The sequence below is a fragment of the Dendrobium catenatum genome, unplaced genomic scaffold, assembly GCF_001605985.2.
Source record: "Dendrobium catenatum unplaced genomic scaffold, ASM160598v2 original_scaffold_171370, whole genome shotgun sequence".
NCBI lineage: Eukaryota > Viridiplantae > Streptophyta > Magnoliopsida > Asparagales > Orchidaceae > Dendrobium > Dendrobium catenatum.
In genome coordinates, this window is record NW_021489792.1 from 59,250 (window position 1) to 83,392 (window position 24,143).

Genomic DNA, 24,143 nt, shown 5'->3' on the forward strand with positions numbered 1-24,143 from the left:
AAGGTAGGAGGAATATTATTAGAGCTAATGTCATCCAAAAAAAAATCTTAAAAAAGAGCTAAGTTAGCACATACATTTGCTAATTTATTACAATCTCTATTAGAAAAAAGAAATAGAACTTGTTTAAAATCACTAAGAAAGCCTAAATCCTTTGGATCTAGGAAGCCCTCCTTCACATCAACCTTATTCAAACATCTTGAAAAAGTTTGTCAACATTAAAGTTATCACCTTCAATAATGATTCCTTCCGCATTAAACATCCTATCCTGAATAAATCTCTTTAAATATAGAATAGATAATATCTCTGCTTGTGAGCAATCCCAATGTAGACAATTGAAGCCAAAAAGCACATAAGAATCTTCCTTTACAATCCCTGAATACCCCACCAATACTAGCTTTATTTGTACTTTTCAATGCAGCATCAACGTTTGCTTTGATCCATTTAGGAGGAGGAGGACGCCCAGAAGGAGACAACTTACACCGCTGATTAGCATCCCAGTTCTCCCAAATGAGATTAGTAGAAAACGAGGCAACTGCATGGCTAACAGAATTTGCTGCTATATAAGATGAACAATCATCCAAACCATTATGAACTATCTTATTTCTGCTCTTCCAACAGAAAAAAACAACAGAGCAATACAGGTTTCCTTGGAAAGGATTAGAATTTGCAAGAAGCTTCAAGTTATCATAACAGTCCTCCAACGAATGGCAAGCAGGAATAACAAAGCCCCATTTAGCAATAAAACTGAATACCTGATGCAATTTCATGCAGCTGACCGCAACATGTTCAGAATTCTCCATTGCTTCACATCCTCTCGGGTAGCCATCACCATCCTCCAGCTTTCTATAGTGTAGAAAATGATTATATGGAAATGCATTTCTCTTCAAACGCCACCAGAACAGAGCAATGTTTGGTCTTAATTTGAGTTTCTTCATCCAGGTCCAATATTCATCCTCCAAGTCTTCAGCATAAGTTGCCCCCATCACTAAAGCCGAAATTGTCTTCCCAGAACATTTGAACTGCACCTCCATTTGATCTTTCAGCAAACCAGAATGAATTGGGACGGAAAGGATGATCTCCACTAGCTGCTGCCCAAAAAATTCCTTCAATTTACATTCATTCCACTTACCATCACTAATGAATCCAGAAAGGAAATAAGATTCTTCATTCATATTTGCAACAAAGGTAGGCCATTTATTGATGCTTTTATCCAAAATCCAAGTGTCCATGATGGTATTGATTTCCCTACCAGTCGCCACCTTCCATCTCACAATTGGATGAAGAAACTTAGCACCATTTAATACAATCTTCCAAGCTGAAGAAGAATAATTTCTGCAATCTGCATTCAACACATCAGACCCATATTTTGACGCCAACGTTCTGTTGAGAAGGGAGTTAGGCTTCGATATAAAGTTCCAAGCAAACTTATCCCTCAAAGGGCCTACTTTCTTCACAATCGATTGCAAACCACACCCTCCATTTCTTTTTGGCATACAAAAAACATCCCAAGCTACATAATGTAGTCCCTTCATAGTATCATTTTTATGCCATAAAAACATTTCTGCACATCTTCTCAAAATCATTTAAGACTCCCATAGTGATTAATGAATGCGTAGCCAAAAAATAGAAAGTGAAAGAAGAGTTAAATTAAGAAGAATCAATTTTCCAGCAAGTGACATAAACTTATTTCCCCATGAGCTCAATCTATTTGCAGCTTTAACTAATAAATTTTGAAAATCTGAGAAAACCATTCTTCTTAAGGCAATTTTAATTCCCAAATACTCCATTTCATAAACAACTTTGAAGCCAAACATCTTTGATAGAGATCTCCTTATCCGCCTCTTAACCGACTTCCCAAAAAGAATAGAAGATTTAAGCACATTAATCTTCTGTCCAGTCCATCTATAATAGTCTCCAACTATGTTCTTCACTTTCTTCAAGCTTTTAAGATTGGCCTAAAAAAAAATCATTACATCATCAGCATACATAAGGTGAGATATTAAAGGAGCATTGGGAGCTACCCTTATACCCACCTTTTTTCCTCTCTGAGCAAAGCATCTGTCAATAACTGGGAGCACATAATGAAGAGGTAAAGAGACAAATGACAACCTTGTCTAAACCTACTTCTAGCTTCAATCCATTCAGAGTTACCACCATTCACTATAATAGAAAACTTCGGCATCTTCACACACTTCATAATAAGATTAGAAAATTTACTTGGAAACCCAAAACCATCAAGCACTTGATTAAGAGTGGACCAACTCATGCTATCATAAGCTTGTACCATATCAATTTTAATAGCCATCAACCCCTTCTTTGATTTAGAATATCTGAATTTGTTAAAAAGTTCTTGGGAAGTAAAATCTGATTCGACATAGATAGGCCCTTAACATAAGCATACTGAACTTCTGAAATTTTTTTAGGGAATAAAAGAGACATCCTATTAAATAACAATTTAGCCACAATCTTGTAAATAGATTTACAGAGGCTAATAGGACAATAATTAGGAGTCAAAGGATTATTTACTTTAGGAATCAAAACCGCATTCGTTTCCTTCCACTCAGAACATAATTTACCAGAAGTGAAGAAAGAATTAATAGCCAACCAAACATCATTTTAGATAACAGGTCAATAAGCTTTAAGAAAGGAGTAGGTAATGCCATCGTTACCTGGAGACTTGTTTGACTCCAAATGCTTGATCACATGCTCCAGCTCATCAAAGGAGAAATCCTTCTCGAGTAACCTCTTATCATCTCCTAATTTGACTGAAGAGGACGGCCACCCATTAAGAAGACATCTACGCTCTCTCCATTTGTCTTTGAAGTGGTTAAAGAAGATCCTTTCAATTTTCAATTGGTCTTCAATTAGCTCCCCATCTTTGTTTTTGATTTGATTAATCCAATTGGCATTCTTTCTAGATGAAGCATAGGCATGAAAGAATTTTGAGTTATAATCACCATCCTTCATCCATTGAACTTTTGCTATTTGCCTCCACCAAGTACAAAGCCGGCCAAGAGTGGAATTGAGCTCATTAACCTTGGACTTTAAAAGAAGTAACCTCTGATCCGCGAGTCCTCCACAGCTTGATTCTTCAACTTGCAATTCCAGAATTTCATTTTTAAGAACTTCCTTCAAGTCAAACAAACTCTTGTGCTTTGCCTTACTCCAAAAGAATAGAGCTTTCAAAGCTCTTTTGCACATTGCTTCCCCTTACAGATTTCTTCCAAGAATGAAAAACAATAGCATAGGATGCAGGAAATGTAGCCCAAACGTCTTCAAACATAGTTGTCCGACTCCTACAATGGCCTTTAGAAAAAAATTTCAGCATAATGGGACAGTGGCAAGAAGCTAACCTAGCCAAGTGCCTAACAACTGCTCTTTTGATTGCCTTCAAGGCAGCAGAGTTAAGTAAGCAATGATCCAATCTTTCAAAGATTCAAGCTCCTCCAACTTTATTGTTGCACCATGTTTATTTAGGACCAATAATTCCAACTTCATGAAAGTCACAATTGCTTAAAAAGGAATGCATATCTTGCGGCCTTTGAGACATAACAAACTTCTTACCTCGTTTTTTATCATCTTGAGATAATAAGCAATTGAAGTCACCCCCCACAATAGCTGGAATATTATAATCAATAAGCACTTCAAGGCTACTCCACAAACTTCTTCTCTTGAAACAATCCCTGCTACCATAAATAGTGGCTATCAACCAAACGCCTTTATTGGCAATATTAAGTTCCCCCACCACAACTTGAGAATTAGCTTCTTTGATAGAAAAGGAGGCAATGTCCGACCTCCAGCAAGTTAAGATACCACCAGATAGCCCATCTGCAGGAAAAAGGAAAAAGTTTCATTTCTCACCTATAAACTTCTTGAATTCAAATGCATCAATTGAAGAGATTTTAGTTTCAACTAAGCCAACGAACAAAGCATCATGATCTTTCACAATTTCCTTCAAGTACCGAGAGGCCTCAACTTTCCTAGCCCCTCTGCAATTTCAAAAAATAATGGATGTCATTTAAGAATGATAGTGGGATCTCTCCCACTAGCATTTCTCTTCAATATTTCAGCTCTTCTATTCCGAGAACGAACATTCTTGTTCCCAAGTGATCTAAGCTCTTTTTGGAGCTTAAACTTCACAGCATCAGATTAAATCTTCTTATCAGATGGATTAGAGCATTCAACTTCACTCAATTCCCCATCCTCCTTGTCAATTGCACCGGATTCTGCTACAGCCTTTTCAGAAAAAGGCTTGTCATCCACAATGTCTACTTCTAATAAACTGAACTTGTTAGCATGATTAAGTAATGGCTCCTCATTACTAACCGAGGGGTTGACAATCTTCAACTCATGCTTTTCAAAGGAACCACAAACCAACTCAACATCTTCCACATCATTTTCTATAACTGGCACTTCTTGTATTGCATTTACATGATCTTTTTCAATGATTTCTGGCACAACAGCTCTGTTCTCTTCAGAATTCTTCACATCTTGTTCAATTTCAGTAGCCTTCATGTGCTGAACCTTTTTGACATAAATGGGGGCAGGCTTAGCTTGCTTGAATTTGTTCTGAACACCTCTAAAAGGAGCACCAAACTTCCTTTTTCTACCATAACTAACATGAATCCATGGGCCATAAGACATTCCTCTTTCATTAGCTACCACCTCAGAATTCTCCTTATAAGCAATCTCAGAATTAGAAAAATCTCGAATTCTCAGGAGCAGCAGAGTTCATCTCTGATCCACAAACATTAGTTAGATGACCTATTTTCCCACATTTGAAGCAAAAAGTGGAAATTTTCTCATATTCTAGCTTTTGAAAAAAAACGACCTTCAAGTCCTTCCACCCATACCCCTGAAAAAGTGGTTTGTCTAGAGCAACATGAATGCAAACTCTAGCAAATTCTCTTCTCCCCCATTGGAACATATTGCCATCCAAGAACAACGGTGTTCCCACCAAAGAAGCAATATGAGAAATATTAATTTCATCCCAACAATAAAGAGGTAGATGAGACATTCTTACCCATATAGGTGAATTCAAACACTTTAGAGAAGTAGGAGAAAATTCCGGTGACCACTTGTCTAGCCCCAATGTGTTCACGAACAAACCAAGGGCCGCTTGCTAATACTCCTTCCATAGCTTCAAATGAATAGAATGAGCATAGAACCCATCCAAGGCCTAGAATAGTTAGATGGAACTTTCCAAACTGCATCCATTGCCGGCTTAACTCCTCTGCAATCACGTGTATTGGAATATTACTACCAAAAACTTTCACCACTATCGAGCATTGAAACTTTTCAGAATTGGATTTAACAGTAGGTTCAAACTGTTTGATAGCAAGATGATAAAATTGATTCTTCATCTTTAAAGCTAATTTTGACATTAGGACGTCTAGTCCATGGATTTCCAGCCTTATCGTTCACAACATTCACACCATTAGGAATAACTTCCCTGTTAATCTGGACAGAAGATTCTTCAATTACATTCTTATGAGCATTTCCACAACCATCCAAGAGGTTTATTCCAGCATTCTCATTCAAAGAATTATCTTTATTGATTGCATTTCCAAATCCTTTGACAAACAGATTCATGTATGAAGATGACGAAGCCTCAAATTCGAACGTCTTATTTAACATTGAAGCGCCCTTCGAAGACTTAGGGGTTTCGAAAATAACTTCATATAGAACTTGTTTTCCTTTCCCTGCAACAAGTGAAATTTTCTTTAGAACCCCTACAACAGGTTCTTTGAGAACCAACGGACCATTGATCCTGAAGCAGTCAGAGAACCTTGATCTTCTTGCTGACGATTCCCCCCACAGAGCCACCAAGGGACAAGGGACGACGAATGGAGAAGATGACTTGAATCATTGCTTGGAGTAACCTTTGTGAACACCTCACAAACTACCCCTCAGAAGATCCTCTCTTTCTCTCAAGCTCTCCCTTTACCTCTCAAGACTCTCTCAGAAGAGGACAACAACAAAAAGTTTTTTCAATTATCAGCAAAAAATCTTAAATAGAAGGGCTTAAAAAATACCCTAAATTTCAACTTGCCGTCAAAGATCATCCTGTACGATTAGTGTAACTCAGCCCTTTTTGGCCTGGACGATCTTGTTCTTCTGGACGATTAGAAGACATGGTCTGTTCTGATTGTCCGGGCCGATCCTGCGATCGTCCTGGACAATTAGTTCAATCTCAAGAGATCATCTAGAAAATAGTTCGGGACGTTCAGGAGAAAAGTCAGGATGATCTGTAAAAAATGACTTGATCGGCCGGGACGATAGACATATCGTCCTGTCCGATTAGTTCAAAAACGACCAATATCATACGGCACATAGTTCGGGTCGTCTAGGACAACTGTGCTGGACGATTTCAATATAACTGATCGGCCTTGATGATAATCTTATCGTCCGGTACGATTAGTACAAATAAGGCCATATCGTCCAGCATAGTTCGGGACGTCCAGGTGAGTTATATTAGACGATGAGGATTTATAACTGATCGTCCAGCACATAGTTCGGGATGTCCAGGTGAGTTATATTGGACGATGAGGATTTATAACTAATCGTCCCGGACGATCTTGCGATAGTCCCGGACGATGTGATTGATTGATTAATCCTCGGTTGCTTTCTTTAATCACCTAACTAATTTAGGCATAATTGCAGTGAATCGTCCAGAATGATTAGACCGAGATTCTAAAAATACAAACATGCCTAAATCATTCTGGTGGCTGAGAATTTTTGATTTTAGCATATCTTCCCGGACGAGGGGAGGATTGTCCAGGACGATTTGCTTAATCGGACCGACTTAACATGGCTGCCCTAATTATGGTTTCTATTTTCAATGGATTGTCCAGGATGATATTTCTATTGTTCTGGATGATATGATCAAAACAAAACAGAAACTCTAATTCACTAAAAATCTCCCCCTGTGTGTATGTGTGTAAGGTTACTTAGCTTGGGGATCCATTACATTACATTTCACTCAAGAAAGGGAAAAATACATTTTAGCAAACACACTCAATCTTGAGCTGGCTTGAATTGCACTTGATCTTGTGAACCTGAAAGGTTAGGCAATCAAACGGAAATGTTTGTTTTCATCAAAATAATAATCCTTGAATCTAGATTTGCAACATGTATGGATTTTAATACGGTTAGGTAGCGGCAATCCTAACATATACTGGATTATAAGCCCGATTGAGTGGCTCTGGTTGTGCATAACTGGGCTATCTTATTTACTTTTTTATGGTGACAATTCCTTGTTCCACTAGAGTTTGAAATCCATCATTTGACCAAATTTACCTTTTAGAATTCATCTGTCTAGGAAATTTGAATTTTCCTCTATTGGTTTGAAATCATGAGGCGCATTTTGGATGTTGTTATTTATGGTTGTTGGCATAATTTCTCTCATGGTTAAGTTGGGTGAATTGTTTTCTCAACTAAATGATTTCAAGTTAGATAGCCTGGAGATGATGGATCTATCAATATCCAACCAAGGCTATTTCTACCATTTATCGGATTTCTTATTCCCTACCAACTATCCCTTTTTTTGAGCCCATCATAGTCCTTGTTGAGTCTTTGATGATTCAACAACTTTAATTATATAAATCTTTTATGTAAAAAAATGATCATCTTTCTTTGTCCTGGTGGTTCACCCTCTGCCCTGCAGATTGATCCATCTTTAAGCATAAACTATGCTATCAAGTCAATAGTTTTTTGAATCATAATCTTTCCTTTGATAATTAACCTTAACAATTAGGATAAATGTATGTTTCATATATCGAGAGTTACTCTTAGAGGTATTCTTGAGTTTAATTAGCCTTAGGCAGCCTAGTCCTTTTAGGAGATGGAGTAACCTACACTTTCTTGATTTAATTTTGAGTTGATATGACTTATCGTAAATATTGTAACATAGGTTTAGATATGATATATATAGCTTGTCACTCTGAGCTCCTATTCTTATCTCTTCTTATTAAATCTTATACATGAGAGGCACACCTTTATATCATTATCCTTTTCCCCACCAACACCTAACTGAAGGATCTTTACTAGCAGCTATGGGTTTGCGTTATATAAGGAGATCTTGTAGACTTAGGATGGATATTTGTCTACAACAACAACATCAAGCCTTTGTCCCACTATGTGGGGTCGGCTACATGAATCCTTTTTCTCGATTGAGTCCTGTTATAAGTCAAATTCTCATTTAAATCTAATAAAGAAAGATCATTTTTAATATTTTCTAACCAAGTCCTTTTAGGTCTACCTCTACCTTTCTTAACATAAGTCAAATCTAATATCTCTACTTTCCTAACTTGGTCATCGGAAGGCCGTCGTTTTATGTGACCAAACCATCTAAGGAGACTCTCTCTAATCTTATCTTCCACTAGAGCTACTCCAACCTTTTCACGTTTATGCTCATTTCGTATCCTATTTCTAAGGGTAATGCCACTCATCCACCTGAGCATCCTCATCTCTGCAACACTTAACTTATTATTATGCTTCTCTTTTAATGGCTAACATTCGGCACCATAAAGCATTGCACGTCTCACCACAATCTTTTAGAATTTTTCCTTAAGTTTGAGGGGGACTTTTCTATCACACAACAAGCCCGATGCATTCCTCCACTTCAACCATCCAACTTGAATTCTGCTGATAATATCCAAATCTATTTCACTATCACTCTGAACAATAGATCCAAGATATCTAAAATATGTACTCTTATTAATGACTCCCCCAAAGTCACAATCTTCTTACTAGGTCTATTACTACTAAAATTATACTCTAAATATTCCATTTTAGACCTACCCGGCATGAATCCAAATTGGTTTTGAGAAACATCAGTATCACGCCACAATCTACGCTCCGCTCCATAACTCACTTACATAGTTTTAAAGTATGACACATTAACTTAATTCCTCTATAATTCGCACAATCTTGTGCATCACCTTTATTCTTAAAAATAAGAATTAACACACTCATTCTCCACTCACCAGACATCTTTTTAGTCTTCAAAATAGTATTAAAAAGTTTAGTAAGCGAAAAAATTCCTTCATCTCCTAAGTATTTCCACACATCTATTGGAATATCATCAGATCAAACAACTTTTCCACCCTTCATTTTCTTTAAAACCTCTCTAACTTCGATTTTACTAATACACCAATAAAAATAAAAATCTTTATTTTCATTTAGGATGATAAGGTCACTAAATTCAATCGTATTTTTACATTGTTCATTAAAAAGTTTAGCAAAATATCTCATCCACCTTTGTTGAATATCATCTTCTAAAAAAAGTTTTTTTTGATCTTTATCCTTAATACATTTTACTTGAACTAAATCCTTCTATTTCTATCTCTTTGTTTGGCTAACTTATACATATATCTTTCTCCCTCCTTAGTATCTAATCTATTATATAAATCATTAAAAGCTAAGATCTTTGCATCGTATAGTGCTTTCTTAGATTCCTTACGTGCCTCTTTATATTTATCCCAATTATCAGAATTTTTACATTTAAACCAATTTTTATAACAAATCTTCTTATTTTTTATCTTTTCTTGCACATTTGGATTCCCCCACCAACTATTTTTATTGTTAGGAGCTTTACCCTTTAATAATCTAAGCACATCTTTTGTAATATTCTTAATATTACTAGCCACTTTTTCTCACATAACATTAGCATCCTCATGCACAGACAAAATCTTAAGATCTAAAATTTTACTCTCAAAAATATTTTTGTTAATATTCTTTAAATGCATCCATCTAATCCTAGAATATCGTTTTACTTTATTTTTTATTTTCTGCCCCTTTATCTTAAAGTCCAAAACTAATAATCAATGTTGGGTAGATAAATTTTCATTCGGAATAACTTTACAATCTTTGCAATCTAAACGATCTAATTTTCTTATAAGAAAAAAATCAATCTGAGTTTTACTATATCCATTTTTATAAGTGATGAGATGCTCATCTCTTTTCTTAAATAAGATATTAGCAATTAAAAAATCGTAAGCTAAAGAAAAATTTAATATGGTCTTACCACCTTCATTTGTCGTTTCAAACCCATGGAAACCATAAATACTTTTAAAATCATCTACCTCTTTACCAACATGTCTATTTAAATCTCCTCCAATAAAAACTCTTTTTTTCAAGAGATATCTTTTGTATTAATTTTTCTAAGTCATTTCAAAATTTTAATTTTGAACCCATATTCAAACCTACTTGAGGGGCATAAGCACTTATAATATTAACAATCTTAGCATCAATAACAATCTTTAAAGCTATAATTCTATCTCTAATTCAATTAATTTTTATAACATTATCCTTCAAACTGTTATCTATAATTCACACATACACTATTTCTAGTACGACTCCTACCTGAATACCATAGTTTAAATCCTAAACTATCAATCTCCATAGCCTTCTCTCCAACCTATTTAGTTTCTTGAATGCACAGAATAAGAATCATAATATCTATTAATTCCATTAATTTTCTTGTAAGGGAACCTATATTCCAAGTTTCTATCTTAATTTTAGTTTCATGGACTAGCTTCTTTGCCCATATCCTTCGTTGATGTGGGACCCTTGCCTATTTAACACTGCACCCGGGCGCCAGTGCAACGGCCCTTGCTCACTTGTCGTTGTATTTAGGCCATACAGTGCGTCGCTTCCAGCGGACGCTCTAGCATTAACACAATTTTTTTAAGGATTCATGTCATGATTATTCGACAAGTTTTACGCTGGCTGTCGACTACCTAACGCAACCCTCCACTTTTCTCATCCAGGACTTGAGACCTGGCAACGGCAGTGTCAGGTTGGATGTTTGTCTAAAAAGATATTTTTAGGCTGACTTTAGCTTTAAAAGGGATTCATGCCCCTCACAAGTGCACTCCTCAATTAACCACTTAGGAGATTTGAGCCATTATAAACATTTGGGTTTTGGTTATGACTGTAATTTAATAATGTCATGTTGCAGCAAATCACTTGGTCAAAGGGCTCGAGACATAATCGTATTTTTGTAGTGTAATTTTGTGGGAAAATCACTTGGTTGAAAGACGTGCCATATCCTTATTAGCGTCGAATCCTTAGAGTGACCATAAAGGTACATTTGATATGACATTGATGCTTTGTAAGCTTAGGTTATCTTAAATTTGCCACCATTGACAAACTATTGCCGATAATGGATGGATTTTATCAAGATTTGAATCCAAAATATTTTTCTTTTGAAATTTGGGGGCATTTTGTTAATATGATCCCCTCTAGTTGAGATTTTTTTGTGAACATGGCATTCACCGGAGTATTTAAATGTTTTCATTTTGTTTGTTTGAAACTTTGTTAACTCTGCTCGTTTGCTGGTAAATGATTGGTTCATGTCTTATGTGTCATTTGAATTCATGTAAGTATTTGTTGCATTATAGGCCTTGCCAACTCTACCCTCAATGTAGAGGATAGGGTTAGTAGCTTTGATCTCATAATTGTACCTTGTAGGCATAGCATCGAGAATTTGTATTTTTGAAATGAGTTTTCTGTGTTAAAGGAATTGAAGGCCTTACGTATATATAACAAAATGATTTAACTAGGTTCACAATTGAGCATTTGACTCCTAATGCATAATGATGTGAGGTTTGGCGCTTCTCGGAGCAGGTTAACTTTGTATATTCTGGCAATTGAACTTTTCATGTTATTTATCTTTTGATTTCACTTATTAGGCATTTCTTATTTCCTTCATATTTTTAATATCTGATGCAGGGGTTGCTTGCCAGAAATATAACCCCAAATATATTCTTCTTCAACAGTCTCATGAATGTGAACTCCCATGATTTGAGCTACACCTTGAACGTTTACAACCATATGCAAGTACTGCCTTCTTCTTATGTTTGTTACGTCCTCTTAATGAATGAACATTGTCATTGTATGAGAGTTTGAGGTCTGAATAAGTCAGATTCTGAACCCTAAAACTTCAAGTTTCCACAAAAATTCTCAAGTGGGATTCTGCTGAGAGAAGACAAACTTAGTTCTGTTATCTTTACCTATTATGGCTTTTCACATAAAAATGGGCTAACTAATTTTGCAGTATGCATCCAGATCTTGGGTGTGACAGCTGATATGACGTCATATAACATACTTTTGAAGGCATGCCAGAATGCCAAAAGAGTTGATTTAGCACAGAAGATCTATGATGAAGCAAAGCAAGTAGCATCAGATGGAGCCTTCAAGTTGGACATCATTACATATAGTACCATGATGAAGGTTTGAATCAATGTGGAATCCTTCAGTTCAGTACTTCAGTTGTATATCCAATAATCTCTTGTTTTTTTTCCATTACTTCTTCAGCTGCATTTTGTCCTTTAGCCCACTCTAATTGTTAGTTGAGCTTATATTTTGTGATTCCTTCTATTTTTCAGGTGTTTGCTGATGCAAAAATGTTGGAAAGGGCTTTTAAAATTAAAGACGAGATTATTATAGCTGGTATACGGGCAAATGTAGTTACTTGGTCAACATTGATTAGTGCATGTGCGAGTGCTACTCTGGTTGATGAGGCCATTAAGATATTTGAGGAAATGCTTATGGCTGGTTGTGAACCAAATGCGTATTGTTTCAACAGTCTTCTTTATGCTTGTGTTGAATCATGCCAGTATGATCGAGCTTTTCGATTTTTCTATGCCTGGAAAGAGACCGGATTTGAAGTTGTCAATTTTGACCAAGGCACTAAACAAGGTCTACCTATCGATCCTTGTCCAATTTTGAATCCATCTATATGCTATTTCTATAACAAGCAACATTTGATTGGTTGCAGTGATTCCCTTCAAACCAACTGTTGCTACTTTTAATATTTTAATGAAAGCCTGTGGAACTGATCACTTCCGTGCAAAAGCTTTAATCAAGGAAATGAAAACGATGGGCCTATCTCCTAACCACATAAGCTGGTCTGTTCTGATTGATATTTATGGAAACGCTTATGATATGAAAGGAGTAATGCAGGTTGTGTTTTATTCTTGTAAAAGTTTGTTTGCAAATTTTCTGTTGTACTTGCTCTGTGCTGCTGCCTTGATGCTTATCATGGGAACATTACTGCCACCTCTTATCCCTGCATTTTTTTTTTATAAATATGGGTTTATATGTATTTGATTATACGCTCTTTCGAATGTCTTATTGTTGAACTTCTCTTTATGCTCGTTGAAGTGACTATAGCTTTCCATTTTTTTTCATAATAAAAAGAAAATGCAAAGAAAATAATGTAAACCCAGATGCTTGATTGTCAATTAAGTTTTCCTTGCCTGTAGAGTTGTGCTATCGAGCTGCACCATGAGCTTGTGTAAAAGAATCTGGTAAATTTTTTTGTCAGTATCTTCTTTTTTTTTGTTTTCTGTTTTCTCCTGTCTTGTGAAGTGTCTCAATTTTGCAGGACACCGCACCCCCTCAACACACAAATGTTTATAAAGAAATTTTTGATACATCACATTTCATGACAAGAAATCCCACCTAGACAGTCGAAATGAAAAAAAAAGCAAATAAATAATGGAGAGAATTGTGATAAGTGTGAATACTGCTGCTTTTGAGACGACAATATATATATGAATATGGGATAGTAACACAAATATCAAATGACCTTCGTTGTCATTTTCCTTGATTATAGTTTATTATCAAATCAGCACTGTTTTTCTTCAAGCAATTTTTTTTCCTTTAGATTATTGCTTGTACGCCTTTACATGACTTTAACCCATCCGCAGACCATTTTATTATTAGTAGCTTTATGCACTGGTTGTATCCTATATTTAATCTGTAGCCTCAGAATTCTCTCATTGTGTATGCAATAATAGGCCCATATTGACATCATGTTTAAACCTTATATATCCTTCAGGACATTATATGAAAACTTGTGACAACTAAATTTGGTCTAGCGGATCTAGCATCAATTTCTAGTGTCAGCATACTAGGCTTACATTATGTGAGAACAAAAAATTTACCCTCGGAACTTCCAACGAGAGAATTTGTGGTTCCAGGTGAAATTATTAAAAGATATATTAGAATACAGATAAAAAATTACCTATAAATTTTGCCTTCATATTTCACGACTTTATGATCTAGTTGTAAATTTCCCATAAATACAAGCCCTTTTGGTTGATTACTCATCTTGACGATGAGAGATAACTTTTGACTAAGACTAGTCATTAGATACTTAGCATTTAGCTTATAGTAGTAGCTACTTGATGCCTTTAGCTTAGCGGATGATAGGGGGAATATTGACAAACCCGATCAATATCCTAGGATTCCATCATCTCAAGTGGTTGTGGACCATGGTCTACTTAATTAGTGGAGGTAGTTGATTGAACTTGACTGAAAGATTCTTGTCATTAATCATATGTTGCTTCGTCCAACAGAATCATATAGACTTGGCGTCTAAGGAGATAAATTTAAATCTCTTAGCTAACAGAGAGTTTTGTGCCCTATCAAGTACACCTTATGATTCACAACTTAAGAGGAATTGGATCCATTGGAGAACAACTGGACTATGACCATGATTGTAACATAATAGTGTCGTTTCCATGTGAGACTATATGATTAGAGTGCCCCGGTACCCTGTTCATAACCTTATTTTAGTGGTATCATTTGATGGAAAAATCACTCAATTAGAGGAATATGTCACGTCATTACTGGTATGAGATCTTTTGAAATTAAATATAATGATATGCTTGACAAAATATTAGCTCTTTGTGAGTAGAGATTAATCTTAAATCTACAACCCTATCAAACTATTGCATAGAATTGATGAGTTATTATTTTAAGTTTAGGCAATATATTTCATTTTATTATATTTTATGTTTTATGTTTTCATTTTGGATTTTTAATTTTTTAAAATTTGGGCCCCACAATAGTTTGCATTGAAATTTGGGGGTGTTTTGATATTAGAAATCCAAGTTTAATTTATAAATAGAAGCTTTCCTTAGTTTATTTTATTCCAAGTTCAATTTATGAAGTGTGTTCCTAAGGGCTCCAAGAACTTATGAGAGTTTTAATTATAATTAGGAAGTTTGACATGTAAAGTATGAATTTCATAAAATTTAAAGTTTATAAAAATTGAACTCCATAATAGATGTCTAACACCAAATCTAAAATGACAAATTTTTTGTTTTATATTTGTATTAGGCCTTCAATGCCTCTTATGAAGAAAATTCACTTTAAAATGTAAACACTGAAAATCACCCTGATTATATGGCACCTCGTAAAGTTAATCCAAGCATCCAGTTTTCTCAATCTAACGAGAATCTATTTTTTAAAACATTCCAAATTTCAAAGCTAATCATTCTAGGCTTAAATTTTAATAAAAGTTAAAAAAATTAATATTTGCAAATTTTAAAATGTTTCAAATGAAATCTACCACTTAAGGCATAAACCAAAATATAATCACCCTTGGCAGCCATTTGTCGAGGATAACAAATTTAAGAATAAATTTAGCTCATAAAGAGCCATTATCTTATCAAGTGTATCACTATGTTCACTCGCAAATGATCTTCCATGAATAAGGATATGGTGCGTGCCCTATAATCCATGATTTTGCTATCAATTTGCACAATAGGTAAACGATTATTATCAGAGGCCTCTAATCAAGTGATTTAACTGCAAAATCTCCATTAAATTAAGGCCATGACCCTAGCCTATAAATTTTCCAATGTCTTAAAAACCTTCGAAGTAGAGAATCATTGAATGTACTTGATAAGGTACAAAACCTTCTCTTTGCTAAAGTCAATTTTAATTTGTCCCCTTAGATAAACATCCATTCTATGTCTATTAAATCTTACTGGACGACACAACCTATGGCTACCGACAATAATCTTTCCGTCATGCTGGGTTGACTACTTCTGTTGACTAAGTGTTGACAAAATCTTAAAAAAAAAAAAAAAAGAGAGAAGAAAGGAAAATAACAAAAAAAAAAATCAAATTGAAGAGATACATCTTTTCATGAAGAAACCAACCTACTATAGATTCAGTCCCACCTCGCCAAATGACGCAATGTTTCATTCTTTTACTCCCCTTTCGACATATCAGTCTATAAAAGAACAGAAAATCGAATAAGGAAGGCACGCTCAATTCAATCATTTTAAAAGCCTCTAGTGCTACTACCTTCTACTTACTTCCGTTTGACTGAACCAGTTCACGTGAAAATATCCTTCACGATGCCACTCAAGTCTCCATCGTATGGGATCAAACTCGCGTCCGACGCGCTCATGTCAGAATCGAGTTTGACTACCAGGATGATCCGTCTGTTCACTCATAGAACCGACCTGCACAAACGCCTCTGCCTCCACTCTTTCGTCCGAATCGAGCCTGCAGCCGTCTGATCAAGCCTGAACGAACACCCACGCCTTCCATCTGAAGCCCCAATCCCCTAGAAGCCTTTCGCATGAATCGTGCCAACCAAACCCTCCTCTTCCATTTCGCGTGAACCCTCACCATACCCGTCGAAGCCAAATCAATCGCTCGCAATTCTTGTGTTAGTACTTCCGTCACTTGCACTTCTGCCTCCTTCGACTTCCCGCGATTAATTTCTGCTTCAGATCATTCGCTTCCCAAACACGTGTCCTTGCCTATTTTGCATGAATCTCGCCAGATCCACTAATCCGCCTTTGACTACTATGCCAAGAACTTGTATGCCTTTTGCTTTATTCTGAACTTTGGTCATAAGTTCTTTTCATTCGGATATGCAGATTAAGGAAATAATCATGCTTTATTTGCATAACTAACAACCGCAACTGTCATTTTAAATAATTAAAATATAAAGTTCTGTAAAATTAAATGTCGCAGCAAACAAGCTTTTGATTTTAGAAGACTTAAGCCATCGATCTTAGATTTGGCTAGGAAAAGAGTAAATTAGAGGCCTCGCGCCATCGACCTTAAGTCTGGCCAGGATGGTTTTAAAATGAAGACCTCGTGTTGTATATTTTAAATCCGGTCGGGATGGCTTTAAAATGAAGACCTCGCGTCATCAATCTTAGGTCCGGCGTGGAAGAAATTATTAGCAAGTGCCGGCCTGACCTCCCGGCGAGGGGAGGGGACGCCGCGAGGTTGCCGAACTTGCCTTAGAAATTATTCAATTTGAGAGCAATTAAAATTGAATTTTAATTGATAAGTCAACCAATTAAATTTAATGAATTAATGAAAATTAATTAACTAAAACAAGATTAATTAATGAAAAATAGTTGGTTAATTAATTAAAATTAAATTGGTTAATTAAAATCAATTAATTAATTCTAAATACTTAATTGAAATTAATTAATTTATGTAATTAATTAATCAAAAATTATTGATTAGTTGAAATTAATTAAGTGCAATTAATTACTTAATTGAAATTAATTAATTAATTGATATTAATTAAAATTTATTGGTTGGTTAACTTAAAATTTTGAGAGCAAATTTAAAATTCAAGAGCGATAGAATTTAAAATAATTAATTAGTTAATTAAATTTTAATTAATTAAATTGATCAATTAATTTTTTAATGTGAAGAGAGTCACTTTGATAAGTGAAAATTTTTGTTTAAATAATATATAAAAAAGAGCAGTAATGTTTCCACTAATTTATATATACAAAATTCTCCAACTCTCAAACACCAAGATAAAAACAACTGCTCTCCAAACTCTTCAACTCAAACACAAAACTCACAAACTCTCAAGCACTCTGCTCTCTAAACTCTGAAATAACGCGAGTTCCTGCAACAAGCAAATAAAATTTATTAGCATCAAAATTAAATTAATATAAAAATAAATGCTAAAGCAGGAAAAAGAACAAGTGTTATGCTAAGCTACAAACAGAAAGTAAAGAAGACTATTAGTAAAGTAACTACTGATACAATCTACGACACTGAAAAGAAAAAGAACAAACTACTAAAATCACACAACAACTACTGGCTAATAAGTGGCGAGCTAGTAAACAAGTAAAAACTACATTCTAATATCATGCTAACAAACAACTGTTGTCTACTCAAATAAACAAATAAAACTAATGGGCATCTCTAAAAGATTAGGTTGTAAGACCCACTTTTAGGCAATTTTCAAAGGGCAGCCGTAAGACTTACCCAAATAAATAAATCCTTAGGCAGTCTTGCTATAAAGCTAGGTTGCAAGACCCATCTTTGGGCAACTCAGAAGTAGAGCCGTAAGTCACATTCTAAATTAAACCTACAGACAACTTCTAATGGAGTGGTAAGATCTATTAACCAAATCCAAAATTAACGGGCAGCTTAGCCTATAGGACTAGGTTGTAAGACCCACCAGTGGGCTACTTCTAATAGAAGCTGTAAGACCCTCTTTTTGGGCTACTTTCAATGAAAGTCGTATGTCCCGACTCAAATTCAAACACCCGGGCTATTCCAAGAGATGACGTAAGACCCGTTTCAATTCAAACTTCTAGGTAACTTCTAAATGAAGTCATAAACCACAAACCAAACCAACTACTGGGTATTTTAATAGAAGTAAACTCCCAAAATTCAATAAAAATAAAATCCACTTATAACCACTTCAGTCTAATCGTGATCCCTAAGAGGAGGCAACTCATGACTGCTAATCAGATTCTGTGGACACTACAGTCAATAATTGTAAGTGTTGGTAGACTTAAATCTAAGGTATGCCCGAGACGACGTAACCATGGGATCTTGATCGAGTTTACCTCCATTTTCCCCCACAATTTAGACTAAAATACTTAAAATTTATTAATCCTTAATCAAGAGTTCTCTCTTAAGTGTTAAGAGGGGTAAACTATGAGTGCTTGCGCTCATGGGAAGTAAGGACCCAGATCTAACTAAACCCTGACACTATCCTCAGGGAAAATCTGGTTAACTACAATCTGACTTAAGGAGAATGGAATCCTATGTCTGCAAAGCGGGGTTCATCCCTTCGTGCCGGTTTTCTTGAGCCAACACTAAGTACACTATAGATCCGGGATAATCTGGGATGATAGAATTATGAAATTTTTACTGAGATCGTCATCTTTCCCTCACCATTTGCTAGAAGTTTAAGGTAATAAATTTTTTAATCCTAAACCATATTTGTTGTTATTATATGGTAAGGGTAATTAACCAATGGGGCTTGTGCCTATGAGAAACTTGAAATCAAAACTTAAATTCCTCATAAATGAGTGTCAAATCTCTAGATAGTATTTTATTTGCCACCTAATTTACCTTCTAAAAGTTTTAGTCAGAGCACTAAACTCTTTTAGGAAAGCTCATGCGAGATGTGGGCCCACATCTCAGATTTTTGTAGATAGATCAGGCATCATGGAGCCTCTGTTCATGATAACGAGGTTTAGATCTAGGCAAAAGGGGTAGGGCAAGGAATTATTCTTCTCAGGATGTTATAAAACTCATCTTGCTTGTTGGATGCAAGGCTCATCACTCTTTTTATTTGAGGAGGTGTATTTGTTTTCTGCCTGGATGTTTGATTTGGCTCTTGTTTATCTTGTGGACCGTTTTGATTTTAGTCAGGAGGCAACGTATGTTTGAGATATAGTTTATCATTGTCACTCTAGTCTGACATGTCATGATTTGAGCATTCATCGATAAGAAATTTCCATGATCTCCCATTGATTGAACTGAGGAGAAGATGTGCTTAGAATAGGCGAGATTCTGATTATTTTTTTAAGCCTTTTCTTTTGTACTTTTGTAATTTGAATTTGGCTTTCTGGGTTGTAGAGTAAAGATATTTGCTGCATGTCAAACAACCACGAGCTATTATTTTTTGCTGTTTTAAGAACTATCCTCATATATACGCTAAATGGTTTTTTTAGCATGTGCATGGTGTACTAACATGAACCTGACAAAAACAAATAGGGTTTATATATTTCATGCTAGCGATCCCAGATAATTTACCATCTAAAATAGAATGCTGTGCCACAGTTCATGACGTGTTAAAATTTTTCTGTTCTTCATGTGCTGCAGGCACTAAAAGCCATGAGAGATACTGGGATTAAGCTTGATGTTGTTGCATATACAGTTGCCATAAAGGTTTGCCATTCTGCCTGCTGAAGTCTGATGTCTTTCATGATTATGGGCATGCCTTCTTTAGCATTGTGTACTTTGAAGTAAAATCGTATCTGGTTTAGTTTTCTAGATGGATGATGGGAATTAACTGTTAACTCTACTGTTAGGCAACGTAGGTTTTATACTAGGTAATGGAGTAATGAAGCAATGACTGTATCAGATATCGAATAATTCTCAAATTTACTCCCTTTCTTTTTATTATACGCCATTTTTTCATATTTATTTTCAGTAGCAATTTTCTTAAACATGCAAAAGTTTAATGTTCTAGAATCTATATTTAATTTTATGAATATAGTTTTCCAGGTTGCTTGAATTTTTTCCCAGTGGCTTCTCTATGCATGAAACTCAAGGAAATATCTCATGTCTCATAGAATAATTAATGAGAAAAAACTCAAAATAGTCCCCTGACAATTGATAAATGCTCAAATTATTCCCAGAGCTTGGTATTACCCCCATTTGGTCCTCTACTATTAAAAATTGTCCAATTTGGTACCGGCATTAGTTTTGTCATCTGAATTAATGGGAAAAGCCAAAGATCTTTGCTTCTTTGTGGGCAATTTTGTAAAATAACTTATTATCAGCTTGCTCGCCTTCATGCTATAATCCCTAGAGAACAAATTGTGTGAGGCAGAAGTTGGACATTTGGTGTGAGAGTGTCATCCTTTGTCTTGATTTTGGTTCGTCCTACCTAAACCAATTAACACTTCGCCGTCCTCTGCATTGGCAACTAATGAGAGGAGAGTTTCTGTAATATCCCAATCCCATCCCATGAAGGTGAACAAGACGATGACGAAGGAGACTTCAATTAGATTCATGGAAGTTGAACGAGGGTTGATTTTGTCATTTTAGGTTATGTCGAAGAAGACGAAGCTAATCGGTGTTGTTTCCTGTTGTTTGGAGTCTCGAAACGAACAAGCGAGCCATTTCGTTCACGTGAAGGTGAAGAAGACGAAGTGGAAGCTTCGTTTCAAGCAAAGGGTTTCGTACCTATACAAAAGGCCGAGCGATATCAAAGAATGAGTGGGAGTTGAGGGAGACCGGGAGGGAAACAGATAATGAGAGAAGAGGGAAATCGGAGAGCGACTGAGCTTGAGCAGGGAGTGTGGGCTAGGGCTTCGACTACTAGGAGAAGGTAAGATTATTTTTAGGGGATAAAAACGTATTTTGTAATTAGTTAATAAAAACAATTTAATTAGAGAAAATAAAAAATATTTTATTATGATTTTTCATTAAATTTATAAAAAGAGAGAAAAAAGAGAATGCTTAATAATAAGTTGATAAAATTTTAAAATAAACCTAATATTTAATCTAATACCTAATAATTAATTATTTTAATTTTTTTATTTATGGATTTTTTTAAAAGAATAAATTAGTAAATGCTGTTAAGAAAATTTAATCTAAAATTTTGTATTTTGAAAATGATTATATTAAGGGATTTTTACATACATAACATCTAAAACTATTCAATTTACATATCTAATACCTAAACTATAATATTTACTTATCTACCACCTAAATACCATTCTCTTCATCTAAAATAACACTTCGTTACCTCCCCTTAAAACTCGTGTCTCCCTTCGCTCGAGCAGGTCTTCTTGTGCTTCCACTCCCACGTTCTTTAGGTTTGCATTTTCATTTTCTCCATTTCTTCATTGTCGAGGCCTAAGTGCTTCGGACAGAGTCGCTCGCTCCAAGCTTCTCCGACTTAGACGACGATGTTGTTGCTGTCGAATTGAAAGCGATCTTGCCGGCAAGGTAACAAAATTTCTCTATTTTTTCATGCTTCTTCACCTAAATCCGCTAAGAAAGTCGAAATATTTGTCTGTATCATTGTTATTGCTAGGGTATGTAAATGTGCAGCTAAATCCGCTAACAGTTAATTCAAGCTCCAGCTCATCCAAAAGCAAGAACACTTGGAAGTATATTTTGGCAGGAACAACCCTCCAAATATTTGTAGTATTTTGTCTGTTGCTGTGTTTTTGTTGGTGCAGAAGCCATTCATCTGATCAGAGGGAGGTGATTTCGCATGCTGCTTCATCTGCACCTGAAGGAGGCAACAGATCACTTCCTTCAGTTGGTGTCAACTTGAACCGGAACCGGCGGCAGAGCTCCGGCGACGAAGGCAATAGGTCAATCTCGACGTCCTCTACCAGCATCTCCCCAGCGGTGGGACTGATAATAACTTCCCGTAACTTCCCGTCGCCTCTGGTTGGGAATGATAATATGATCGCGGCAAGGAGGATGAGGCGGGAGATGTATGTTTAGAAGATGACTAAAAAAGGAGGAGCTGGAAGTGGCCGGCGGCGGTGGAAAACCCAATCGTCTTCGCGATGGTGAGGGACAAGGACGACGGCGATTGCTGGTGGAGAAGGATTTGTGGGCTCCAAAAATTGGGCCCTGACCTTCGCCTGCTTTTTGCTTTCTTCGAGGGGAGTTTTGACGGATTAAGATCCTGGGTAAATTTTGGAAGGCAGATGAGATTGTAGATAAGACACTACCCAGAGATTTCGTCCTCATTTTGCTAGGACTTTATGGTCTGAGTTCTGGTTTCCTATAGGCGCAGGCCTCTATAGTTAATTACCCCTCCCGGTCACGAGAGAGAACTTTCGATTAAGGCTAGTCGTCAATCAGATACGTAGAGATGCAAAGTATCTGGCATATAGTAGCAGCATGGGTTTGGGTATTTAAAAATTGGAGATTGAAAAGGGTTAATATTTAAAATTGAAAATTTCACCATCTTGCACTTAAAGCGGATGGTGGGGGAATGGATGATGGACCCGATCAAGATCCCATGGTTTCGTCAACCCAGGCCATCGTTGTCCCTGGTCTACTTAGTCAGAGGAGTTAGTCAACCCAACCTGACAGAAGGATCCTTGTCGGCAGCCATGAGTTGCTTCGTCCAAGGGTACCTTGTAGACCTGAGGGCATTTTTACCTAAGGGGACAAATTTGAATTCACCTTAGCTAACAGAGGGCTTTGCGCCCTATCGATTATACCCTATTGATTCATATCTCAAGGATTTGATGCCATTGGAGAGCATATGGGCTCTGGCCATAACCGTAATATAATGGTGCCATTTGGCGGCTAACCACCCGGTTCAGAGGGCCCCGAGTCATTACCATTTATCCTGCGGTGCCATTTGGCGGCAAAATCGCCAGTTATAGGAAACGTACCATGTCCCTGCTTGCAGGAGATTGTTTGAGAATGGATCCTAGTGATATTTTCGGCTAGGCATTAGCTCTATGTGAGCTTAAGTTATTTTCAGATTTGTCCACCTTGGTAAATTGTTGCAGTGGGTGGATGGATTTTGTTTTAAGTGTTTGGTGGATTGTTTCAATTTTGAATATCTTGGAATTTTAGGATTGTTTTGTGTTTTGGATTTTGTTGGAGTTTGGGAAGCATTTTGGAATATTTGGAATTGACCCCTCCGGTTCAGATCCACATTCAACACGGCCATCATCGGGGTGTTTGCGGTCATTTGAAAATATTTATGGGTTGAACCTTGTCGACTCTATCGGGTTGTCGACAGAGGATCGGGTTTCATAGGCTTTATGCCTTTGTGAGTGAATTTTCTTGGTTGAAGGCCTTGAAGGCCTAATATGAATGTATAAAATAAATATTCCGGTCAACCTCACGACCGCCTATTTATTTGATAGTTCGAGCCATGTCAACTCCTATCCATTCGTATAGAAGGATCGGGCTTGAACTTGAATTCACTTGTTATTCCGCGCAGCATCCCCAGACGTCACGTGTGTAGCAATAACATGCTCGCCGGGGCCTATGCGGGTTTAGATTGAATATCCCTCCCTTTTGTGTTCATATGTGTATACAAATTAAGGTGCACGCGCGTGGGGGGGGGGTATTTTTAGAATATTTATAAACGTCTTCTGTCCGCTTGCATAGAAGTTGCGGATCCGGTGGCGTGGCATTGAAGCTTGTGGACGCCTTCTGTATGCTTGTACGAGTGTTGCAGATCCGATGGCGTTGTGTTGTAATTATTTGCTCGTAGATACTTGCATTCACTACAAGTCTCTATGCATTTCACTATGGCGTTGTGTTTCTTTCAGTCCTCCTTTTACTTGCAAACAAGTTATATTTAGATGCTCTTTATTTTCAAATGTGAT

The 24,143-nt window shown here is 36.3% G+C and overlaps 1 protein-coding gene across 3 annotated transcripts in view; it reads left to right on the top strand.

Moving 5' to 3' along the window:
- Positions 1 to 24,143, top strand: part of LOC110103741 (pentatricopeptide repeat-containing protein At5g02830, chloroplastic) — a 125,567-nt gene that overhangs the window by 56,410 nt on the left and 45,014 nt on the right. For 2 of the 3 annotated variants that reach the window (XM_020832557.2, XM_028692316.1), the window contains exons 4-8: positions 11,737 to 11,844; positions 12,073 to 12,237; positions 12,393 to 12,705; positions 12,785 to 12,969; positions 19,918 to 19,983. In XM_020832557.2, the coding sequence (XP_020688216.1) occupies positions 11,737 to 11,844; positions 12,073 to 12,237; positions 12,393 to 12,705; positions 12,785 to 12,969; positions 19,918 to 19,983 (837 nt within the window). The remainder of the gene's footprint in view (positions 1 to 11,736; positions 11,845 to 12,072; positions 12,238 to 12,392; positions 12,706 to 12,784; positions 12,970 to 19,917; positions 19,984 to 24,143) is intronic. The other variant, XM_028692315.1, reaches the window with a different exon arrangement.